Source organism: Nematolebias whitei, chromosome 14 (genome assembly GCF_014905685.2).
Source record: "Nematolebias whitei isolate Nwh7 chromosome 14, NemWhi1, whole genome shotgun sequence".
In the NCBI taxonomy this organism is placed as follows: Eukaryota; Metazoa; Chordata; class Actinopteri; order Cyprinodontiformes; family Rivulidae; genus Nematolebias; species Nematolebias whitei.
The window spans coordinates 12335580-12356943 of NC_056511.1; the positions used below are offsets into that span (position 1 = coordinate 12335580).

Genomic DNA, 21364 nt, shown 5'->3' on the forward strand with positions numbered 1-21364 from the left:
TTGGGTGAGAAATCCATTCCCAGTAAATAACTAATTTATCAGCTTCTATGTATAAAAGCGGAGTCTAACGAGTTGGGCTGCCCAGCAGTGTCCCGCGGTGTCTGGCACCAGAATGCCACGCAGAGGATCATTTGGACCATGCTGATTGTGGACAAAGAGCTGAGTTCTATCTCTCCAAAAGGCTCATTGAACCATGAGAAGTAATAAGGAACACTTCAGTTCAGTTTATTTATATAGCACCAAGTTACAACAGAAGTTATCTCAGGGCACTGAACAGAAACATTAAAATATATAAAAAAGTAAGTTAACACTATTTATCTGAGGAGCAGACTGCTTTGAGTTTAACTTCATCACAGAACTCTCATCTTGAGCTAACATGAAGGCGACATTGGAAAGGAAGAACCCCCTCATGAGGTAGAAACCTTCAGCAGAACCAGACTCAGGACAAGCGGCCATCTGCTTCGACTGGTTGCGTTTGAGAGGAACAGATACACAATGGCAGGTCAAGAATCACGTTAAGACAGAAATAGAATCAAATGAAAAGTATTCGGTTTTTAACAATTCATTAAGGAAATGAGGTCAATTTATCCTCTAGTAGTTTGTCTTTGGCAGCATAACAAGCCAACACTAATTATATGATTTATCAAAAAGGAAAGTCTGAAGTCCAGTCTTAAAACTGGACAATGTGTCAGCCTCATGGACAGAAACTGGAAGTTGGTTCCACAAGAGAGGAGCCTGATAACTGAAAGATCTTCCTCCCATTCTTCTTTTGGAAACTCTAGGAACCATGAGTAAGCCTGCAGTCTGAGAGTGAAGTGCTCTGCTGGGAAAATATGGAACAGCAAGATCTCGAATATAAGATGGAGCTAGGTTGTTGAGAACTTTGTAGGTTTAGAAGTAAGATTTTGAATTCAATTCTGGATTTGACAGGGAGCCAATGGAGAGAAGCTAAAACTGGAGAGACCTGATCTAACTCCAGTTAAGACTCTGGCAGCAGCATTTTGGATTAACTGAAGACTTTTTAAAGAAGTATTTGGACACCCAGATAACAAACCACTGTAAAAGTCCAGTCTAGACATGATAAATGCATGAACCAGTTTTTCTGCATTATTTTTAAATAAGCTGTTTCTAATTTTAGCAATGTTACGCAGGTGGAAGAAGGAGGTTCTAGTAACGTTTTTTTATGTGGGGGATAAAAGACACGTCCTGATCAAAAATAACACCAAGATTTTTAACATTAGAGCTGGAGGCCAGATTAATGCCGTCCAAGGAGGGTGAAAGACTGAAAAATTAATTCCCAAGATGCTCAGGTCCAAAAACCGAAACCTCAGTCTTAACAGGCAATAACATTAAAATTGTGTGCAAAGTATTGGCCCAGTAAAAGTTTAATTCAAATCATGTATAGAAGTTTTTATTTTACCATTGTAGTGCATGTTCTAATATCAATTCTGCAACACTTTCATTACTGGTCAATACTGGTGTTTTTATTAATAATACTGTTTATGTTAAGATTTTTTTTTAAATTCCTCCCCATAGTGCCACCTATAAGAAACACAAATGCAGTTTTTGGTGACCGGAGGTAAACTGGTTGGCCAAATTAAAATAAATATAGCAATGTGTCAAATCTTTGTCAGATTCTTTTCACTTCTGACGGGAGTCAACATTGCAGCGAGAAAACCAAAGTCATTTATTTCAAACTTCACAATGTTGCAAACAGCCCACCTAAACCGAACATGCTCACAAATCCACTTTTAGTCCTTTCTGTTGAGTACTGGAAATAGATAAACGTTTAGTAACTTAATAAATTAGCTAAATCAAAAAGTTTGCACAAAGCTTCTCTGAGCAGATCCAAACCATAGGACCAGTCCAAAAATATCTTAACAAAACTCAAAGAACAATTAGCATTAATGCTTTTTTATTTACCGTCAAGAATTAAAATCTATTATGAATTTCACATGTAGGAAAGATGCGGACATCAGAAGATGTTCAACACTAATTTTTATTTATTACAAGTTTATTTGTTGTATTTTATAGGACTGCCTATACACACAGATTAGCCATGAAACAAGCAGCATAGATGTTAAAATCTGTTCTTTTTCCACTCAGGTCAGTGGAAAGAATTTGACCCTGGCTGAAGGGAGAGACCCTCTCAGCTCGCAGGGTTATGAAAATGTCGTCTGGTTTGTTTTGTAGTGATGTTGATCTTTGCAGAGCGAAGACAGAAAGGTTTGAAGCATTTACCTTTAAAGTGAAATAAAAGTTTATAGACTTCAAAACATGTAGAATTCTTTCCTCATGGCAACGTCTCCGTTTCAGGATTTGACTCTTAGATGTTGTGTGATAGGTGGATTTGCACAGAATTTAGATTTTTGCTTCTTTTATTAAGAAAAAATAACCTTGTTGCCACCATTGTTTTGTCTTTAGCCGTGTCTAAACATTAGAACTAAAAAATTGTCAAGGCAAAAAGCAGCATTGATTCATTAGTTCTTTTTATTTCTCGGCTTTTAATCTTACCTTTACTTTCCTCCTAATGCAGATCACATAAAATGTCCTTTTTATTAACATAAAGTTATTCTCTTCAGCAAAGTTCAGTCGGTCTGGACGATTTCTTTTTTTTGTTGAGACGTTTCGTCCTTCATCCAAAGGACTTCATCAGTCCGAGGAGCTACAACAAACTGAGTCCCACAAGCAGCAAACCCACATAGTGGACCAACCAGTTTGATGGTGATAAAATTGTTTCTGGGGTCCACCCTCTCCCCCGTCGACTCCTCTGAGGCAGCCATAGCTAAAATCGTTAAAACGTCAAAATTTATGCTCAATAATCCTGGTAAAAAAAATCCAACAAAGTTCGGTCAGGTCATAAGCTTTGATGTTTTGAACCACTTTAGCTATGGCTGCCTCAGAGTCGTCGACGGGGGAGAGGGTGGGCCCCAGAAACAATCTTATCACCAGCAAACTGGTTGGTCCACTATGTGGGTTTGCTGCTCGTGGGACTTAGTTTGTTGTGGCTCCTCGGACTGATGAAGTCCTTTGGATGAAGGACAAAACATCTCAACAAAAAAAGAAACCACCCAGACAACCTGACTGAACTTTGTTGGACTTTTTTCCTGGATTATTGCGTATGAACTTTGACGTTATTCTCTTCTGTTGTTGATCCACATCTACATGTAGCAACATGGGAAAACACAGAAAAATGTGACCAGAATTACATCAGTTTACTGAGGAGTCACTGTGACAACACACATTAACAAAATAAAACTTAATTTTTAAAAAAAAAAAATTTAAATTGGTAGGGATGCAAAAAAGAATCATCTAAAATAAAGTTGTCAGTTAAAGATGCGTGCTAGATTTCCACTTTATGGAGTTGTCTGAAATGACATTTAGTTTTATGTTTTTCTGGAACTACTATTATTGTATGCAATCCTTTAAACTGAGAGTTTCACAACTATTTCACCTCTGCCTTCCAAGTATCCACGCAATAACATTTGGACAATTAGTCTTGCAGACACTTGCATAGTGAAGTTAACCATCTGTGCTAGAGGCATCTTCACATGAGCATCTGCACGATGGCATCAGCTGTGCCGGCTGCATAAAGGGAAGTCATAGCAGGAGTTCACTTTCACTAGTTAGTAATCGGTTAAAAGTATGAAAAGAACCAACAGCTGACCTGTTTCATGTCATTAAACTAAGTTGTAACTCAGCTTGTAGTGGTCCTGCCTCCCATCAGTCTGACAAGAGAGAGAGAGAAAAAAAGCAGCTTTTCCTAAAATTCTTAGATTAAAAAAAAATAAAATAAATGTAGTTAATGCTTCTTGCACCAGCAATTATAACGAAGAACAGGAAGTAATTAGTTAAAACTGCATATTCCAATTCCCATGCGTTTGATTGTTGCACACCCCTTTTGTTCACAAGAACAGACGGCAAACTAAAGAGTCCTGTAAGGACTTTTTGCTGTTCCAACAGATTACCACACAGGTGCTGAGTGATGCTCTGCGTGAAGGCAACATGCTCTGGAACTCTGTAACTCGATCTGTGTGTGCGCTGGAGGTCTACACAAACATCGCTAAGCATCTAATGACAGAGATACTGCATTTAAGTCTAATCCAGTAAAACAGATCCCTTTCCCATAAAAAAAACACCTTAAGTATTTAGAGCTCCCAGATTGGTTTTATCATTTATATGTGTTGTTTTCATCATTTATTGCAATTTGGTTTTAAATGTCAACAATACGTACTAAAATTAATGTTTAAACTCATTTAATTGAGTGTTTTTAACCGTTTGTGGGCCTATACATTGCAACTGAAACCAGTGATTAGACATTCCCATCAAATGTTTTGACAAGCCGGACTGAGAATCCAAACCTTGTGTTCAGACTGTGCACGATAGTGTGCTATAAATGTGCAGGGTGGTGCTGATGAGGAGGAGGAGGAGGAAGAAAGGAGTTTTAACTGTTTATTGGAGGAAATGTTTTCGGTTTGCAGTGACTGTGAATCAGAGACAAATGCTCAGACTGATATAAAAAATAAAAAAAATCTGAGAAAAACGTTCAGTGTATGGGCAAGCTAATGTCCCAAATGCCTGTTTTACAATGAGTGGACAAAAAAAAATAATCATATCAAAGAATCTGATATTATAAACTGGATTATTGAGCAAACTCATTTTGTTTTTGTCTCGTTGAGCCGAGGGAGTGGCCTGAAGACTTTGTTCCCCTAAAGGGGCCATGCCATAAAAAGTTTGAGAACCACCGCTTTAATTTGACTTGTCCAAGTTTTTTAAATTAGGAAACTGTTAATTTTACTGCACCGTTTCAGATGGCCACTTTTAAAACGGGGATGAACTTTTCTCCAAGAAGACGTGCGCAGTTTTATGATCAGATTTACAGCCTCTGATGTGCAAGTCTGAGGAATGCTGTTACACGACACAAACGCTGCAGCCTTGTGGTTTGAAATCTGTGCTATGGAGAAAGAGCCGCCTCAGAACTCGGGTGTAAAATGAAGACAAATTGACGGTCTTGTGTTTTTGGGAATTTTTGTGGAGGAAAAAAAAAATACATGTTGCAGTTAAGACTACAGAAGAATGTGAACAATCACGTCATGGCGTTGCACTTTTAATTTTATTTCAAACCGAGGAAGAAAAGAGGGAGTAATAAAAGAAAAAAAAAAAAAACATAGCAGAACAATAAGTTAAATACAAGTTTGTGTCAAAGAAAATATTTAAAAAGACATAAAATGCTAAAGTGTGTAACTGTATTAAGGCAAACACAATGAAACAAATATATACAAAACCAATACGAAATGTGGTGAACATTCACATAATTTAAAGAAATTATTAATACGATGGGAAATCAACAGTTAAATGCAACTCTTCCCAAATTAGAGAAAGAATACATGGAAAATTTCACTTTTACTTCAAATTGAAACATCTTCTGTTTGGAAAAATGACCAAAATAAAAATACCATCACTCATTTCGACCCAGTTCTCTCAAACATTCACAATAAGACAGAGAGCTGCATAATAACACATTTTTTATCTTCTTTAAAAAAAAACTTTTCTGCTTCACCTCCTCTCAGAGGAAGTGTTGAAATACATTTGCTTTACGGCCTTGGCTGTAATCAAACGCATGAATTCATTGCAGGAAGGGAATTAAAATGATGTATATTTCCATCTTCTGTCTTTTTCTTTCCTCCGAACAAAGACTGTAACAAATCTACGTAAGCGCCGCATCCAAGAAAACTAACAGTGAGTTTTACTCCCACATGTGGCCTGCTGGGTCCCAGTTTACAAGGGTTTTATTTAAACTTTTCATAGCTTTGTGTCTGGTCTCAGATGCATGCAGCCTTTAAAAAAAAAAATAAAAAAAATCCACCATTAAATGTGGAGAGCATTTTGGTCCAACAAAAGCCCTGAGAGCTTTAGTTTGGAAAATGAACCTTAAATCTTCAGTGTGAGAGCTGAAATTCCTCTTTCAGTCAGACGCATGAAAAAGAAAAGTCCAGAGAATATTTTAGCTTTAAATAAAAATTCCCCTTACATGATTTTATCCATCGCGAACTCCAGAAATGGGAACTACAGTACTAAAGTAACAGGCAAAAATTCCATTACCGTATTTTTTGGACTATAAGGCGCACTTCAAATCCTTTAATTTTCTCAAAAATCAAAAGCGAGACTTATAATCCAGTGCACCTTGTGTATTAATTCTGGTTGTACTTTCTGACCTTGAACTGATTTTATGTGGATGTTGTGAATGAGCCGAATACAGTTTGACTTATCTGACGGTTTTGTTTTGCTTAATGCGCCTTATAGTCCAAAAAAAAAATACAGTATTATTTTATTTACAATTTGCAGTCCAGACATCCATGTATTCATCGGAAGTTTATTTTACAACGAACCTGTTCAGCCAGGTCATCTGGACAATTCATTTTTTTTGCGAGACGTTTCGTCTTACATCTGAATGACTTCTTCAGTCCTAGGAGCCACAACAAACAGGAGTCATTTACAGTAAAAAATATATACATTTTTTTAATCACCAGCAAACTGTCCCCCCCCCCCCCCCCCACCCACTATGGGAGTGTGGTGATTCTGGGACTCCAGTTTGTTTGTGGCTCCTCGAACTGAAGAAGTCCTTTGGATGAAGGACAAAACGTCACAACAACAACCAAAGAAATCATCCAGATGACCTGACTGAGCATTGCTGGATTTGTACCTGGATTAATGAGCATGAACTTTGGTGTAACCTGTTCTAAACTTGTTTTTCCTATTCTAGGTAAAAGTTAGTTCTCTAAATTTACTTCTCATGCTTACTAAAAAAGAAATTCCAGCATATAACAAAGCATTAGACAGTTGCTGTAAAGTGAACTAAAAAAGTAACAAACAGATTTATTTCCCTATTTTTGCACGGAGTCTGAAAAGTGATTTGTGTGTAAATTATATGCAATAATTCCTGTTAACATGAGTATGATGGTTAAATACGTGAAAAGATAAACCAACCGTTACAACCAAACCCTACACCACGAGTGAATATATTTAACAAAATGCAGAATTGTGCTGGTTTTTATTAAAAAAATACATCCAAAATTAGTCTCACCTGGGTTTAACAATAAATTTTTCTTAAAAAATGTTAACCATCACAAACATTCACCGAGAAACTGACACAACTGATGAAGTTATTGTAGTAAAAAGTAGTTTTTGTTTAATATATACAATCTAAACCTGTAGATGCCTAATCTGGAATTAAAATGTTTGTGATCTAAATATATAAAATGTGTGAACTCTGTTTTCTGAGTACAATCCTAACCGGTGCAGTTTTTTTTTTTATTTTTTTAAATACAGTTCAATGTAAACACAACAGGAGGGGAAAAAAAAAGGATTTTCAGATTAATAGATTTTTGAGATTCATTAGCCCCAAGCTTCAGTCTGTCATGTTTTTATATTCTAAATATACACAGCATTTATCAAATCTGTCAGTGAGGAAGAGTTAGGACCAAACCGCTCCCCCCAAAAGGCAAAACTGATCCAACATCAGCAGTCCTGATTGACAGAGCCTAATCAGCGCAGATTAGTATACTCAGTAGCCCCACTCTAATGTTTTGATTTTTAATTTATATTACATCGATGCCGTCTGTCCATTTTAGACCAACTCCACCTTGGAGTTGGGGTAAACAGCCACAACGTCGTAGCCCTCAGGGGGTTGGACGCGAGCCTTGGCGTGGGTCTCACAGTACAGATTGTCCTCGATGAAGAAGTATCCCCTCTGCTTGAGGTTGACGCCGCAGTCGTCGCACATGAAGCAGTCAGGATGGTAGAGCTTGTCTCTGGCCTTCACGATGGTGCCACTGCACGAAACAGTCAAGACAGAAACAGTTAGCAACAAAACTCACGAGAATAGAGGTGCAAAAATACATAGTCATTATCTATTATCTACAGCAGGGGTTCTGAAACATTTTGGGTTCAGGGAACCCTCACAAGGAAGAAAACGTTTCAGGGACCCCCTCATAACCCTCATGTTTAGTAAATAATTTTCTTCAATTCGTCTCTTTAATGCAATGGAAATATTTGTGTAACAAATATTTAAGACCTGTACTTTAATAAGGTTAATACAATTTTTATACTTTTAAACATGGGATATTTTTAATTTAAGACATATTTAACTTTTTTTTTTATTTTTTTTTTTTTATTTCAACTTTGAAAAATTACATTTTTGATAAAGTACCAGTATATGTGATTTCCTGCATTTCGTGTATTTTTACATATAATTTTTTTTTTTTTTCAGATGCACTGGCTCGCGGACTCCCGGGGTCCGGGGTCCCCAGTTTGAGAACCACTGATCTACAGCTTACTTTATTCCAAATTGTTATTCAGTTGTGCAAACTGACCGATGCACATTTACTTTGCCAATGTGCATATTGATTAATTAAATATAGCAACATTCAGTCATTGCATTTGAAATCAAGGTTCAAGTATCTTTATTGTCATTTGCATCACATGTGGTACATGAAGTGGAACAAAACTGTGTACTTAAGGTCACGGTTACCCCCCAAAAATAGCAAAAATATAAAGTATAAAAAGAAACAGTATGTAAGGATCCAAGATATACACCAAGATATATACTAAACACTAATAATGTAAAATAATGCAGTTCATTAAACAGTAGCCCGAACAGGAGCCTGTAGTGGGATTGAAGTAGAAAACTGGCAATTACAGACAAAAATTATCTACTGAAAAATTCAAGTGGCCGTTGGAGACTGAAAACTACAAAATAAAACTAATTCAAAATGTTTTGTGCAGAGTTTCAGTTTCCGGGTGTGTGTGTGCATGTTGTCAAAGAACTTTGCCACACATCGAGAATAATTAAAAACGTTTTTAAAGATCACTTTATTCTGAAGCACAGTTTCTTTATAATTGTGTATTTTGAGCTCAAAATGCATTCATTTTAAAATTTAACTTCTTATTAAAGTCTTATTGTGCTGTAATGCACCCTTTTCATTTCTCTTCAGAATATTCTTGGGTGGGGCAACTGGAACGAGTAAAGACGCAGAGTTGGGAAACGCTATAATGATAAACAAAAAGTAAGACGCCCAGTTTGAAGGTGACTTTGTAAAAGTAGGTTTCAGGGAGATGACTTCATCGCAGACAGGCGACATCATGAGGAAACACTTTAAAAGGGAGAGACGTGATGATGAACTGTGTTTGAGTGACTCGTGGTTGTTTATTCAGCTTTATCAATGCAAATCCAGCATTATCACGTTTTATAGCTACTTATAACCCAGCTGGGAAGTTTTCAAAGAACACATTATGAGAGTGTTTTTAAGATCATTACTGTCACACCTGGAATCTGCATACATTTTTAATTCCCTGGCTTGCAGCTGGTAAATACATTTTGAAGCTCTGCACTTTTGCTTACACAATATAAAACAGCTGTAAGACGACTTAAATGTTCATTCAGATTTACTTTCGGGATTTGGAATCCAGGGTGGTGAACATTTACTCCTAACCCTGCTTCTTTATTTAACCTCTTTTCCAACGAAGCCACATAACTTGGCAGGATAAAAATTTGACACAATGCTCCATACATGCTGAAAATGCTGTAAAATGCTCAGAGGTCATAAGAGGCTAACTGTGGCCTGCAAGCCCCCACAAAGACCTCTTGTTAACAAGTAATGTAGGTGCATGACATCACTGCTTACCTGCAGCTGCTTTTATTGAGGGATTACCGGTGCTTTTGGTTACTTTGGCATAAGTGTGCTATGCATCAATGTGTAACTGCAGATATTTGGGAACGGGTGTGGAGGGTGGCTTTGATTAATCATTATGACAAACGTTCAGAGAAGTTAAGGCCTGTTGGTGCAGGTTGACGGGTGTTAACCTCTTTTGATTTTGATCACAGCGGAACACTGACTTTGCACAGTTCAGGTCTTAAACTTTATGACCAGAGACAATCTGGCCAAAAAAAAAAAAAAAAAAGTGGGAGAAATGCAATTTCCAGATGTGCTTGACAAAACCGCATAAGTGTTTAAACAGCAATCCATTCAAAGCTACATCATATTTTTAAAATATGTTTCTTTTTCCTTGTGGTTTGTAACATTTAAAGATGGAAAAACGACACCGATCAATAATGGAGAATGGTTACAGTTTTTCCTCCTAATAGAAAGAATGATATGAATGATTTATGAATAATAAAAAGCTGGTATACTTACACAATGCCGTTACAACAGCGCGTGCACTGGGGTAGCTTCTGAAGACCAGATACTGGGTTGGTAACTGGGTTGGTAATGGGGCTGCCCAATTTTTGTATTGGAGATCTGATGGGAGACTTTAACTGTCTCATTCTCTCTGTCGGCGACATGCCTAGGAACAAGCATACGACAACAAAATAAATAAATAAATAAATTAGTGATGCACGATATTGGATTTTTTGCAGATATCCGATATGTTAAAACTTAATTGTCCGATAACAGATACAGATATTTTTTTCCCTAGGCCTACTTACAGAGACTACATATCTTTCTCTGCTGTGGAATTAAAATACTACATTATTCTGCATGGTCTTTGTCAGTTTGGCCTGCTACCAAATGCAGATTCCAAAAAGGGGTCTGAAAATGATGCAACACTTCAACTTGGATTATGTTTAATGTCAAATTTATTCACAACATTTACTCTAACACAATGACAACACTCAACCAGTGCAAATTTGTAAATTTTCACAAATCTAAACTCAGCCTGTTAACAAGTGACAAGTGAAAAGTGCATAAGTAGTAGTGTATTAAGATGTACTTGACAGTTCCTTAAAAAAAAAAAAAAACAGAAGCCTTTTATATTGGGGAGTTTTTTGGTGGAATGTCCGATATTTAACTTTATTGCTAATATTTGCCGATACCAATACCATGCCGATAATATTGTGCATCCCTAAAATAAATATAAGAAGTAGGATATGATTTAAGTATGACAAACACACAAGGTGTTTGAGAAAAAATCCTTTACGTTCCAGGTGTTTAGAGTTGAAAAGAGTGGCTGTAGGTTTATATAAAGCAAGGAAGAAATTAAAAAAATAAATTCAACGAACAACATTTATTATGCTTCTTTCACTTTTTCTGATCTTGCTCACAGATGTACGTTGATTGTTCAGCAGGGTAGAAACTAAACGTGTATTTAGCTGTAAAGGTTGTCTCGAAAAGTTCAAGGTGTCAGCACAGCTCTAGCAGACTTTTAATTACAGTTTGGTTAACTTCAATGACGTCGTGCTTAATGAGCTGATGATTACAGGAGCTCGGTTAACAACACAAACACAGGAGCTCTGTTTTTTCCAAAAGGCATCACTGAGACATGGTCACTTCTACGGTCTCTAAAAAACTATTTATAAAGGATTTGTACAGATTTGTACACTTTCTTTATGCAAGACAATAATTGTTGTTTTTTTTTTTAAAGCAAATGTCATCGTAATACAAGCAACAAAGCACCTTGACTACTACAAAAACATGTTGCATTTTACACTGCCCAAGTGTAAAAAACACACCTAAAATCCCAAAACAAGATGTGTACGTGCTCTGAGGAACAGAACAAAAGGAACAAAAAAAAAATAGTTTACATTCACTGTTGATGTTTGGTTACCTTTAGGCAGAAAACCACATAGTAAAGCTAAAGAAAATATGGTTTTGAGGTAAAACAGACTCTTCGCTGTCAGTGGTGTAACATAAACCTAGACAAAGTCAAACAATCAAACTCTATCATTCTTTTTTTTTTTTTTTGTCGCTGGCACTTTCCTGTGCGATCCATTCAAAGGTCAAACTCTGTTGTGGCATTTCCTGGTAGGAATCCATCAGTCAAGATGGCAAAGTACCACACAGGAAAAACATCCCATGCTACAGAGTCCAAGATGTCACCGTCAAACCACTATGCTATAAATCACACAGTGAACTTGTCCGACACATTATAAGATGTGACATTTATCTTACCGACATGAGTGGTTGGAGTCAGCTTATTTGGATTTTTGTCACCTTTAAGGAAAAATGATGTTACAGTCCATTTTTATAAATGGCGTGTAGGTGATGGAGGCTGATGGATCATGGAAATAAACACGGGTTACAGCTTTCCCAAAGATGCCTCGTTTTATTAGGAGCCGTCAGCCCAAACTGTCAACTTTTCAGTTCTGCCTCTTAGAGCGTATAAAAGTGACAAGCTTTATGCTGGATGTCTGAAGCACTTCAGCAGATCAGAGAAGCACATACCCAAACTGCAGCATGACCTCCCTTCACTGATGATGTGCCAACAGAGGATATTCAGGCCAACAGGCCAGATATAACTACCACTAACCACAGTTTAATTAGCCTGCATCTGGAGCCTGACTCAAAGCACCTCAGTAACAGTTATCATGTGGCTGCTCCATAATGTGTCGGAGAGCTGAAATTAGGTGTTATTTGTGGGACTAATGTGCCTACCATTTAAAAATGAACATTTGAAAATCATTAAATGTTCAGCACTTTTAAAAAACGCAAAGGCTGGCTAATAAAGACTTTCATATACACTCAAACAAGTTTAAAAAAACAGGATTAGATTTGGTTGATTTGTACATTTTGAAAGATTTGAACCACATGAACTTGGCCTTTTTACTTTTAATCCTGAACACATTTTTATTCGATTAAAAAAAAAAAAAAAAAAAAAAAAAAAAAAAAAACCAACAATACAGTGGTTTGGCCTACTCTTAAATTTAAGTTTAGTGTAGTCAGGATTCTGGTTCTGATGAATGGTGGTGCGTACCAAAGCCGAGGCCACTTTAGTTGTTTTTGTGGGTTATAAACCTCCAAAGTTTTAATAACTTGTTTTTGCTTTGTGGCGCATTGTAAAACAAAAAAAAGCTACAGTGAAGAGTCAGTAGAGGTTTGTTTCTTCAAACATCTTCAGGTATGATTGAATTCAATTCAGTTTATTTATATAGCTCCAAGTCACAACAGAAGTCATCTCATGGCACTGAACAGAAATATTCATATACATAAAAAGTAAATTAATAACATTATTTATCTGAGGAGCAGACTGCTTTGAATTTAACTTCATTGAAGAATCTCATCTTGAGCAAGCATGAAGGCGACTGTGGAAAGAAAAAAACTCCCTCATGAGGAAGAAACCTAAGGATAGGATAATATTTCTATCTTAACATATGATTCTCGACCTGCCATTGTGTATCTGTTCCTCCTTCCTATTCCTCTCAAACCCAGCCGGTCAAAGCAGATGGCCGCTTGTCCTGAGCCTGGTTTTGCTCCAGTTAAGACTCTGGCAGAAGCATTTTGGATTAACTCAAGACTATTAAAGTATTTGGACACCCAGATACTAAACCATTGCAATAGTCCAGCCTAGACGTGATAAATGCATGAACGAGTTTTAAAATGTTACAGTTACTGCAAATTTTGCAAAAATCCAAAATAAAGCAGACAGGTTAACTTTGTATCACTCTTTGTGCCATTTTCCCATTAGCTTTATATTTAAAATTTTATTTTTTGTGATTTCCCTCCTGTTCCAAAGCACAATATTAAGCAGCTATAAAAGCCCACCTCTCTTTTTATCACATTGCCATCAAACTGTGTTAGTGTCTGTGGAATTCTGGGTAAACTGACACTATTGTTTACTCTAACTTTAAAATCCCCTAAAAGTCAACAAGGCCTCTGCAGGAAGTTTCCGTCTTCAAACAGAGAGCAGCTAAAGTGATTTAAAAGTCTGACAATGAAGGAGGCATTGAAAAGAATGATGATTCAACCTAAAGCTGAGTGTCAAATGTCAGCTTGCCTTTTTTCCTCATTATGACGCAGTTTAAAAACAACTGAGGTGTGTGCAACATCTGTGGCTAGATTACACATTCTCACACAGATTAAATGACGCTTATAAACCTTAACAAAGACGTACAGCTTTTAAGAGGGTCCCAATGTAAACTTGGTGTCTCGATGTTTCACCAAGGGCTTTAGGTGTCAATCAGACTCACAAACTGAAAGACAACTGATAATAGAGTAGAAAGGTTGAGTTTTATCTCTTTAGCTCATCAGCAGTGTTGTACTCTCTCTCTCCCTCCAGTTGCTTTCATTTGTCATTAGCATCTGTCTTCTTCAGCTCTTACTTTAATATTCCTTTAAATGGTTTTAGCAGTGATTAATTAGGGGAACTGTGCGAGTTGGCTCCGTTCCCTGGTTCACAGTAGAAACAGATTTTGTTGCTTCTGCTTGGAATCCCGTCAGCGTTCACATCAACGTGACTGAAATGTTATGATATTTTGTTTTTATTATTTTACAAAAAAAGAAAGTCAGTCTGTGCATTAGTTTATAACTATGTTAAAAATGTGTTTTCTTTTGCCATTTTGAAGGCAGCTTCTTATAACAGGATAACATATAGTGACTTTAAAACGTAAATATATAGTATAGTATAGTATAGTATAGTATAGTATAGTATAATAGAAATCTCCTGATGCATGCTCAATAATCCAGGTAGAAAAATCTTAAAAAAAAAAAAAAAAAAAAAAAAAAAGTAAAATCTGTTCTTTTTAAAATTAAAAAAAAAAAAAAAAAAAAAAAAAATTGTAGAAACATTTCGTCTTTTATCCGAAAGACTTCTTTTTCTTTTTCTTCTGTACATTTTTCAGCATCTTTCTCATTCCACTATTTGTGTGCTATTTCAACAAATCCTGTATCAAAACGTTCAGCTCGTTCAGGAGAGGGGTGCTGTGACTTTTGGTATTGAAGCAACTTTAGCTTTATTTATATTTTGCCTTGTTTGCCATTTTTTTCCTCATAGAAAATGAATTGAGCTCGTTTTACCTCCTTCAAAATCTTAAGATCCGTTTACAACCTTTTACTGCTCCTTTCACATTTTGTTGTGGTTCAGCTTCTTTGTGCAGATTTAAATATTTTTTCAGCTACTTTCAGCTGTTTTTAAGCCGTTTTGTACTCCTTTTACATTCTTGCTGCCAACTACAACATTTTTGTGCTTCTTTTAACTTCTTTCTGCTAATTTCAGCTTGTTATATTCCTTTCAACTTATTCATGTAAGTTTAAGCCTTTTCTGTTATTTCAGCTACTATTCAGCTGTTTTTAAGTTAATTTTAGCTTTATAGGCTAATTCCACATTTATTCCAATCATTTCAACATTTTTTCTGCCTAATTCAGCAAAAAGGTGCTCTCTGCACTCCCTTCTGGTAATTTAAGCTTCCGTCTGCCTTTTAGCTGCTTTTTAATTGCAAATTTCTGTCGTCCCCCCCCCCCCCCAAGATATTTTTCACTTTTTCTGCTCTTGTCTGCTTCATTAAGCCTAATTAGGCATTTGTGTTTTTTTTCTGTTAATTTACGCTTGTTCTACCTTTTCAGCCTTTTTTTTTTTTTTTAGCAAATTTCAGCAGGTTTCAGATAAAATTGAGCGTTTTGTGCTAATTTCCGATACTTTTGGCATAATTAAGTTATTTATGCTAATTTCAGCTTGTTATGCTCCTTTCAGCTCTTTTCTGTTAGTATAAACTATCTCAGCTGCAATTTAGCTATTTAACACCAATTTTACCTTTTTCAGCTAATTCCACATCGTTTAGCTCATTTCAGATATTTCTGCTTCCTTCTGGTAGTTTGAGCTTTGCTCTGCCTTTCAGCTACTTTTCAGCATTTTTTTTGTTGCTAATTTCAGCTTTATAATTTTCCTGCTAATTTCTAATTATTTAAACCTATTTCAGCTAATGTGTGTTCTTTATGCTTTCTTCTGCTAATTTAGGCTTGTTCTTCCATTTCAGCTACATTTCAGCATTTTTTTTTAAAAATTAATTTCAGGTGTTTTCCCAGCAAGTTCTTCTGCATTTGCACTGCATTTTCGCAGGAAATGAAGTTTGTCTAGTTAAAAATTGCAATTTCTAAAAATAAACCCAGAACTAACAATATTTATATTCACAAGTTTGTATTGGAGGTAAATAAACTGTAAAATCACCAGCACAACATTTATTTATTTATTTATTTAATGTTGAACTATTTTAACAGGCATGTAAAAAAAGTTTGTCTTCTTATCCATGTGTCCCAATTATAATGTTTTTTAGTGACCAGTGAACTTTGTAAGCTCTAGGGTTATGTGCTTATCAAATGGTCAAAAACTGGAACCCTAATTCTGCTTCAGTCCAACAACAGGTTGGACTCCTGGGTGAATGTTGGGTTTTCTATTTGACAAAATTTAGTAACAACTTCAAAAGCAAAAATGGTAACGGTAACAATCTAAATAGTCTATTTTCAGTTGTTAATGTGACTTTTGTCATGGTGTTTGTAATAGTGGCAAATGTTAAAATAAGCGTCCGGTATCGATGATTTGTGCTCCTGGGTTTGAAGTCCATCTCTGCAGGAACACACACGCACTTGGCTCCTACTTAGCCCTCCCTAAACTTTTGTCCTGCATCAGTGGTAAACATAAAACCTGAAAAGAAAGTTTTAGTTCCAGGGATTAGCTTTTTCTGCTGCTGTCAGCATCACATGATCTCGCCTCAAATGCTGGAATGCCAAGTTGTCAGACAGAAAAGCCATATTTCTCACTCGATTGTTTTGTGTGAAGTTGCTTTTGTTCCCTCCCCTGCAAATTCATCCATAAATGAGCTTTTTAAAAGTACTTTGTTACTCTCCCTCCTCCTTCAGTCTACTTTTGTGTGTTAATCTCTCTTCCTTTCAATCTGTCTTCCAACGTTATTGTATTTTTCTATAAAAGGAAAACTATGCAACTGGGATGGAGGAGAGCAGGAGTCTCATCTACAAAGCAGAACGTTTGTGAGAACTGAAGTGATTTAAACAGGTAGAAAATGTTATTTTATACCTGCTTTATAATTTGAGCAAATATTGAACCATGATACTTAGTATTATGTTGATGAAAATCATAAATACAACAATGACATTTTGTTTTTTAACTCGCTTCCTTTTTTTTTTAGTCATGTCTAGTTTGACTTATTTAAAAATCAAACACCACACTGAGAATATTTGTTATTAACCCATTTTAAACATGTTTTTATAATCCCTTGTTACATTTTACAGTTAGTTCTAGGATTAATAATTACATTTATTGTTTTTATGAGAATATCTGCCAATTTTATAATAAAGAATTGAGCTCTTGTGCCTATCTGACTGGACAAAGCCACAAATGAACTTTATTTAGAGAGATTCTGACCATTCTGTTGGACAATTTCCTGCACTTAAAACACCTAATTAACAACAAAGACAATAAAGCAATATTTATTACAAAGCAAGATATCTGGATTTTGTCAACCTTTGTTTCATTCTTTTAGTTATTGGACTCCAATACAAATGTTTGGTAGTACAATACACATTTGGTAAAAGTCCCCTAATCTGTTGCTCCACTTGCATACCTAAACTCAAATTCCTACCTCCATCCTCAGCTTCCAGGATCTCCTGAAGGTATTTGAAGGAGCCAGACTGTTTGGGCTCAGAGACGGGCTCTTCGTAGTCCTGCAGCATCTTGTAGACGGCTGACTGGGGGTCGAAACCATTACGGCCCACAGGGGACTGTAGGGGAGGCTCTGGGCTGTGAAGCAAAAAGGAAGCCATTGTCAGTCGTAAGGTTTTGCAGCCAACTGACTTATGATGACTGAGGGAAGGATAACAAATTATTTTTTATTTAGTTATCCCAGGGGAGAAATAAAAAGAACATTCTATAATGCTACTATTAATTATTTATTTATTGGTGTAATCTCCTCACAGCACAAAGGTTCCTGGTGTAGATTTCAGCAGAAAACTCCCAGTCTAACCACTGCTTGTTTTTTGTTACTAGATGTATTTTTCTTTCCGTCTTTCCTTCTTTTGGGTATTCTGGGTACCTCCCACGATCCAAAAACCTGCATGTTAGGTTAATTAGAGGTTCTGTAAGAAATGTAGGCTGGAGTGAGCATGTTTGCCTCCGTTTGGCCCGTGATGAACTGCAGATCTGCTCTGAATGACCCTCATTTCTCCGTCTGGCAGCTGGAGAGAAACCAGTTCCAGCGTGGCCTTCAGCAGAAGTCTGGAGAGGATTTGGACAAATGATCATCTCATAAAACGGAGTGCAACTTACGTTTTGTTTAAGGGCTTTTGTGTTTGTTGTCTAATGTGAAAACATATTGTTTGTGTTAAGTTTTCTATTATTTTACTTTTTTTGTGTATATTTGTGTTTGTTGTTCTGTTAATTTTTCTTCACTTTGTTGTTAGTAGTTTTTGTACATGCGTTTTGTTGTGCTTTCTAATTTATTTAATATTTTTGTTTCATGCATTTTTTAAATCTATTTAGTATTTACCAAAACATTCTAGGAGGTTTTATTAGTGCTTTAGGTGTTTTCATTGTGTTATTATTTATTGTGTTTTTGATTTTGTCTGTGATTTCCTATTAATGTTTTATATTGAATACAATGTTTGGGAGTGGTGGTGCAGAGGTTAGAGAAGGTGGGCCTATGATTGGAAGGTCGCCGGTTCAACTCCCTGTACTGACAACATCAAAATGCAGGTGGGAAAGGTGAAACACACACTTGCATCCACCCCCCTTCGCCTTACTCTGCGCCCTTGAGCAAGGCCCTTAACCCCCACCATCTGCTCCCCCAGGCACCCTACATGGCAGCTCTTTGCTCCACACAGAGGGTTGTGGTAGCTCGGTGGTCTGTAGTTGTGTCAGGAAGGGCATCTGGCGTAAAAACAATTTCCAAGTCTTTGTGCAAATAAATAAAAATAAATAAATTGAGTACGTTTGCCACAAGTGTCAGCATGGGTTTTGTGATGGAAAAAAAAAAAAAAAACATTCAAGAAATTTTATAAGAGTCCCTAAACACAAAAGTATGAGGAAGTAGTTAAATATTTTCCCTTTCAAATACAAGATAGAAAAGGGATTCAAACAGATTGAGCAGAAAAAAATTGAACCCCCCAAAAAAGTAAAAAAAGTATACTTTCTAGTTACTCTGAATGCAATTCCACATGCATAACATTTAAATGGCAACACCTCTGGTGTGCCTCTGCATGCTCATTAATCCACCAAATTACTCCTAAATCTCTCCAGATAAATTTCTTCTCTGGACCGATTTAAACTTACAAACTTTGGGACTGCTGACAGATGAGTGCAAATCCAGACAGACTTAACAGCATGTTTTTCTCCAGGCTCTCCTTTAGGAGCGTGATTGTACGCATTTTTCATTCAACCTTTATTTAGACAGGTAAATCCCATTGAGCCTCGAGGACTCATAGATATATCTATCTATATATCAATCGATCAATCGATATATATAGATATATAGATGTATATAGATATATATATGTATAAGAGAAACGTATGAGATACAGTAAGGTGGAACTGCGTGACAGAGAGAAAAGACAGCAGTTAGTCAGCAGGAGATAGTGAGTGACAAGCTATGGATAGAGTTAGAACGGTGTTTCTCTTTGTAAATGCTTTAGAGCTGGTTAAGATTAACAATCTGATTACCGGGAACTCTGGGGGAGCTGCAGAGGATGTTCACGAAGAGACAGAAAACAAGCCTTTATTGCCCGCTGGAGAGGGTGCAAAATAACAAATGGCTTTTCCAGGCTATCAGGATTGTCAGTGCACATGTGTTAAAAGGCATCTAAAGTGTGTGTGTGTGTGTGTGGGTGTGTGTCAGGGTCCTCACATACTTACATCTGGTAAGTGTAAAATACTGCAGCTCAGCTTTAAAACAAAATCCTACCTTGAGAAGTTTTAACAAGGGAAAGTTTGATGGATTTTAGAAGCAGTCACTAGAGAGGTGCAACTATTTCCTTGTGTGTTTTTCTCACAGCGATGGTGTGCAACGAGGCTGAGCTGGGAAATTTCATGGAGAGATATTTTGAAAGCCGATAAGCCCTACCTTAAAAGCCACAGCTTAGATAAGGTTCATGGTTCGCTGTTTTTACAGGATCAAACAGAAACTAGCACGCCTCGGTTCATTAATCTGCATTTTTTTAGATGAACACTAAAAAACAGCTCGCAATTAACATGAAAGTTCTATAGAAAGAACAAACAAGTGCAATAATGAGGAGCAAATTTAAAATTGAAATGTTAATAGCTTTATTTTATTTTGCACACTTAGTTGTTCATTGTCGGTTAAGACAGGAACGAAAATTGGAAAACAATAAAATGGATAACCTACTTGGGCTATCAATTGTTTAAGTTGTTTTCAAACATTATTCCCATTATACGATTTAGAATAAAAATCAGTTTGTCTCACCTGTGTGTGGCACTCAGGCTGAGACCCCCCATCTTGCTTGGCAAGACTCTGTCTCCATTGCTGCCATTGTGAGAGTAAAGCCCCGCTGGGTTGTTGTACTGAGCATTCCCGGTTCCATTGCCATATCCATAACTGTAGCCGTTGTTGGGCCTGGAGTGTCCATTATTCAGGTGAGTGAGCAGAGGGGGCTGAGGAGGCAGAGGGGGCTGAGGAGACTGAGGGGGCTGAGGGGAATGCGGTTCAGATGTATATGAAGGTTTTCGACCATAACTGCCAAAACCGCTGGTGATGGGACGGAAATTCTACAACCACAGAAAAAAAGAAATTGTATTTAAAAAGACAAAAAACAAACGTTTGTAGCACAAAAAGCTCCTAAAAAAAATCTTGGTTACCAAAAATGGTTAGCGGGATCAGCAGCAATAATGTATTTGGCTCAGTCATTAAAAAGGCCGGGAGAAAACAAACATGGAGGTGACCTGACTAAAAAACCACAATCCCTTTGAGACAATAAATGAGGCTTTACGAACTTAACTCACTTCTGTTTTTCCCTTTTTAATACAAAATATCATTACGCAAAAGGTATACGTCAAGACTTAACGCCCATATTTCTGTCAAAACAAAATAACGTGTGGAGTAAATATTGAGCTTTCTTGGCTCTGAACAGAAAAGTTTATGGATCCTGACAGAGTTTATATAGTTACAAAAAGAAACCATTTTTGGCAAGATTTAGCTGACTTTCCATATATCTGTTCTATTAGAACAGTTTAGACAGATCTGCAGGACCAATGAAAGACAGATACAGTACATTAGATACCTACATAACTCCACTGTACCATTAGCACATTTGTTTAGCCTAAGTTCAGTGTTCATGCAATTGCACAAGCGCCATAGGGATTTCATCAAGCCCCTCAGAGTTTACTGCAGCTATCAGCACACTTCAGAGATAATGCTGACTGGCTAGCCTCGTCTGTTGTAGAGACCCAACAACACAGATAAAGTTTTACTGCGAGGCTCATTTTGATGTCACAATTTCTGATAGTGTTTCAGAGCTTTGAATTTCAAGATATCCAGGATGTTTGAATGACTGAACAGGACTGCACCCAGTCATGGTATCAGACTACAAACATTTCGGATGCTCTGAAGGATTGTGTTTACAAGTTCAACCAT

At 36.7% G+C, this 21364-nt stretch overlaps 1 protein-coding gene across 1 annotated transcript in view; it reads right to left on the minus strand.

The window, feature by feature from the left end:
* Positions 1 to 6686: 6686 nt before the first annotated feature.
* Positions 6687 to 21364, minus strand: part of pdlim4 (PDZ and LIM domain 4) — a 50293-nt gene continuing 35615 nt past the window's right edge. The window contains exons 4-7 of the mRNA XM_037687869.1: positions 20198 to 20499; positions 17366 to 17523; positions 10194 to 10344; positions 6687 to 7832 (exon numbers count right to left, since the gene is read on the minus strand). Coding sequence (XP_037543797.1) covers positions 7628 to 7832; positions 10194 to 10344; positions 17366 to 17523; positions 20198 to 20499 — 816 coding nt within the window. The 3' untranslated portion in view covers positions 6687 to 7627. The remainder of the gene's footprint in view (positions 7833 to 10193; positions 10345 to 17365; positions 17524 to 20197; positions 20500 to 21364) is intronic.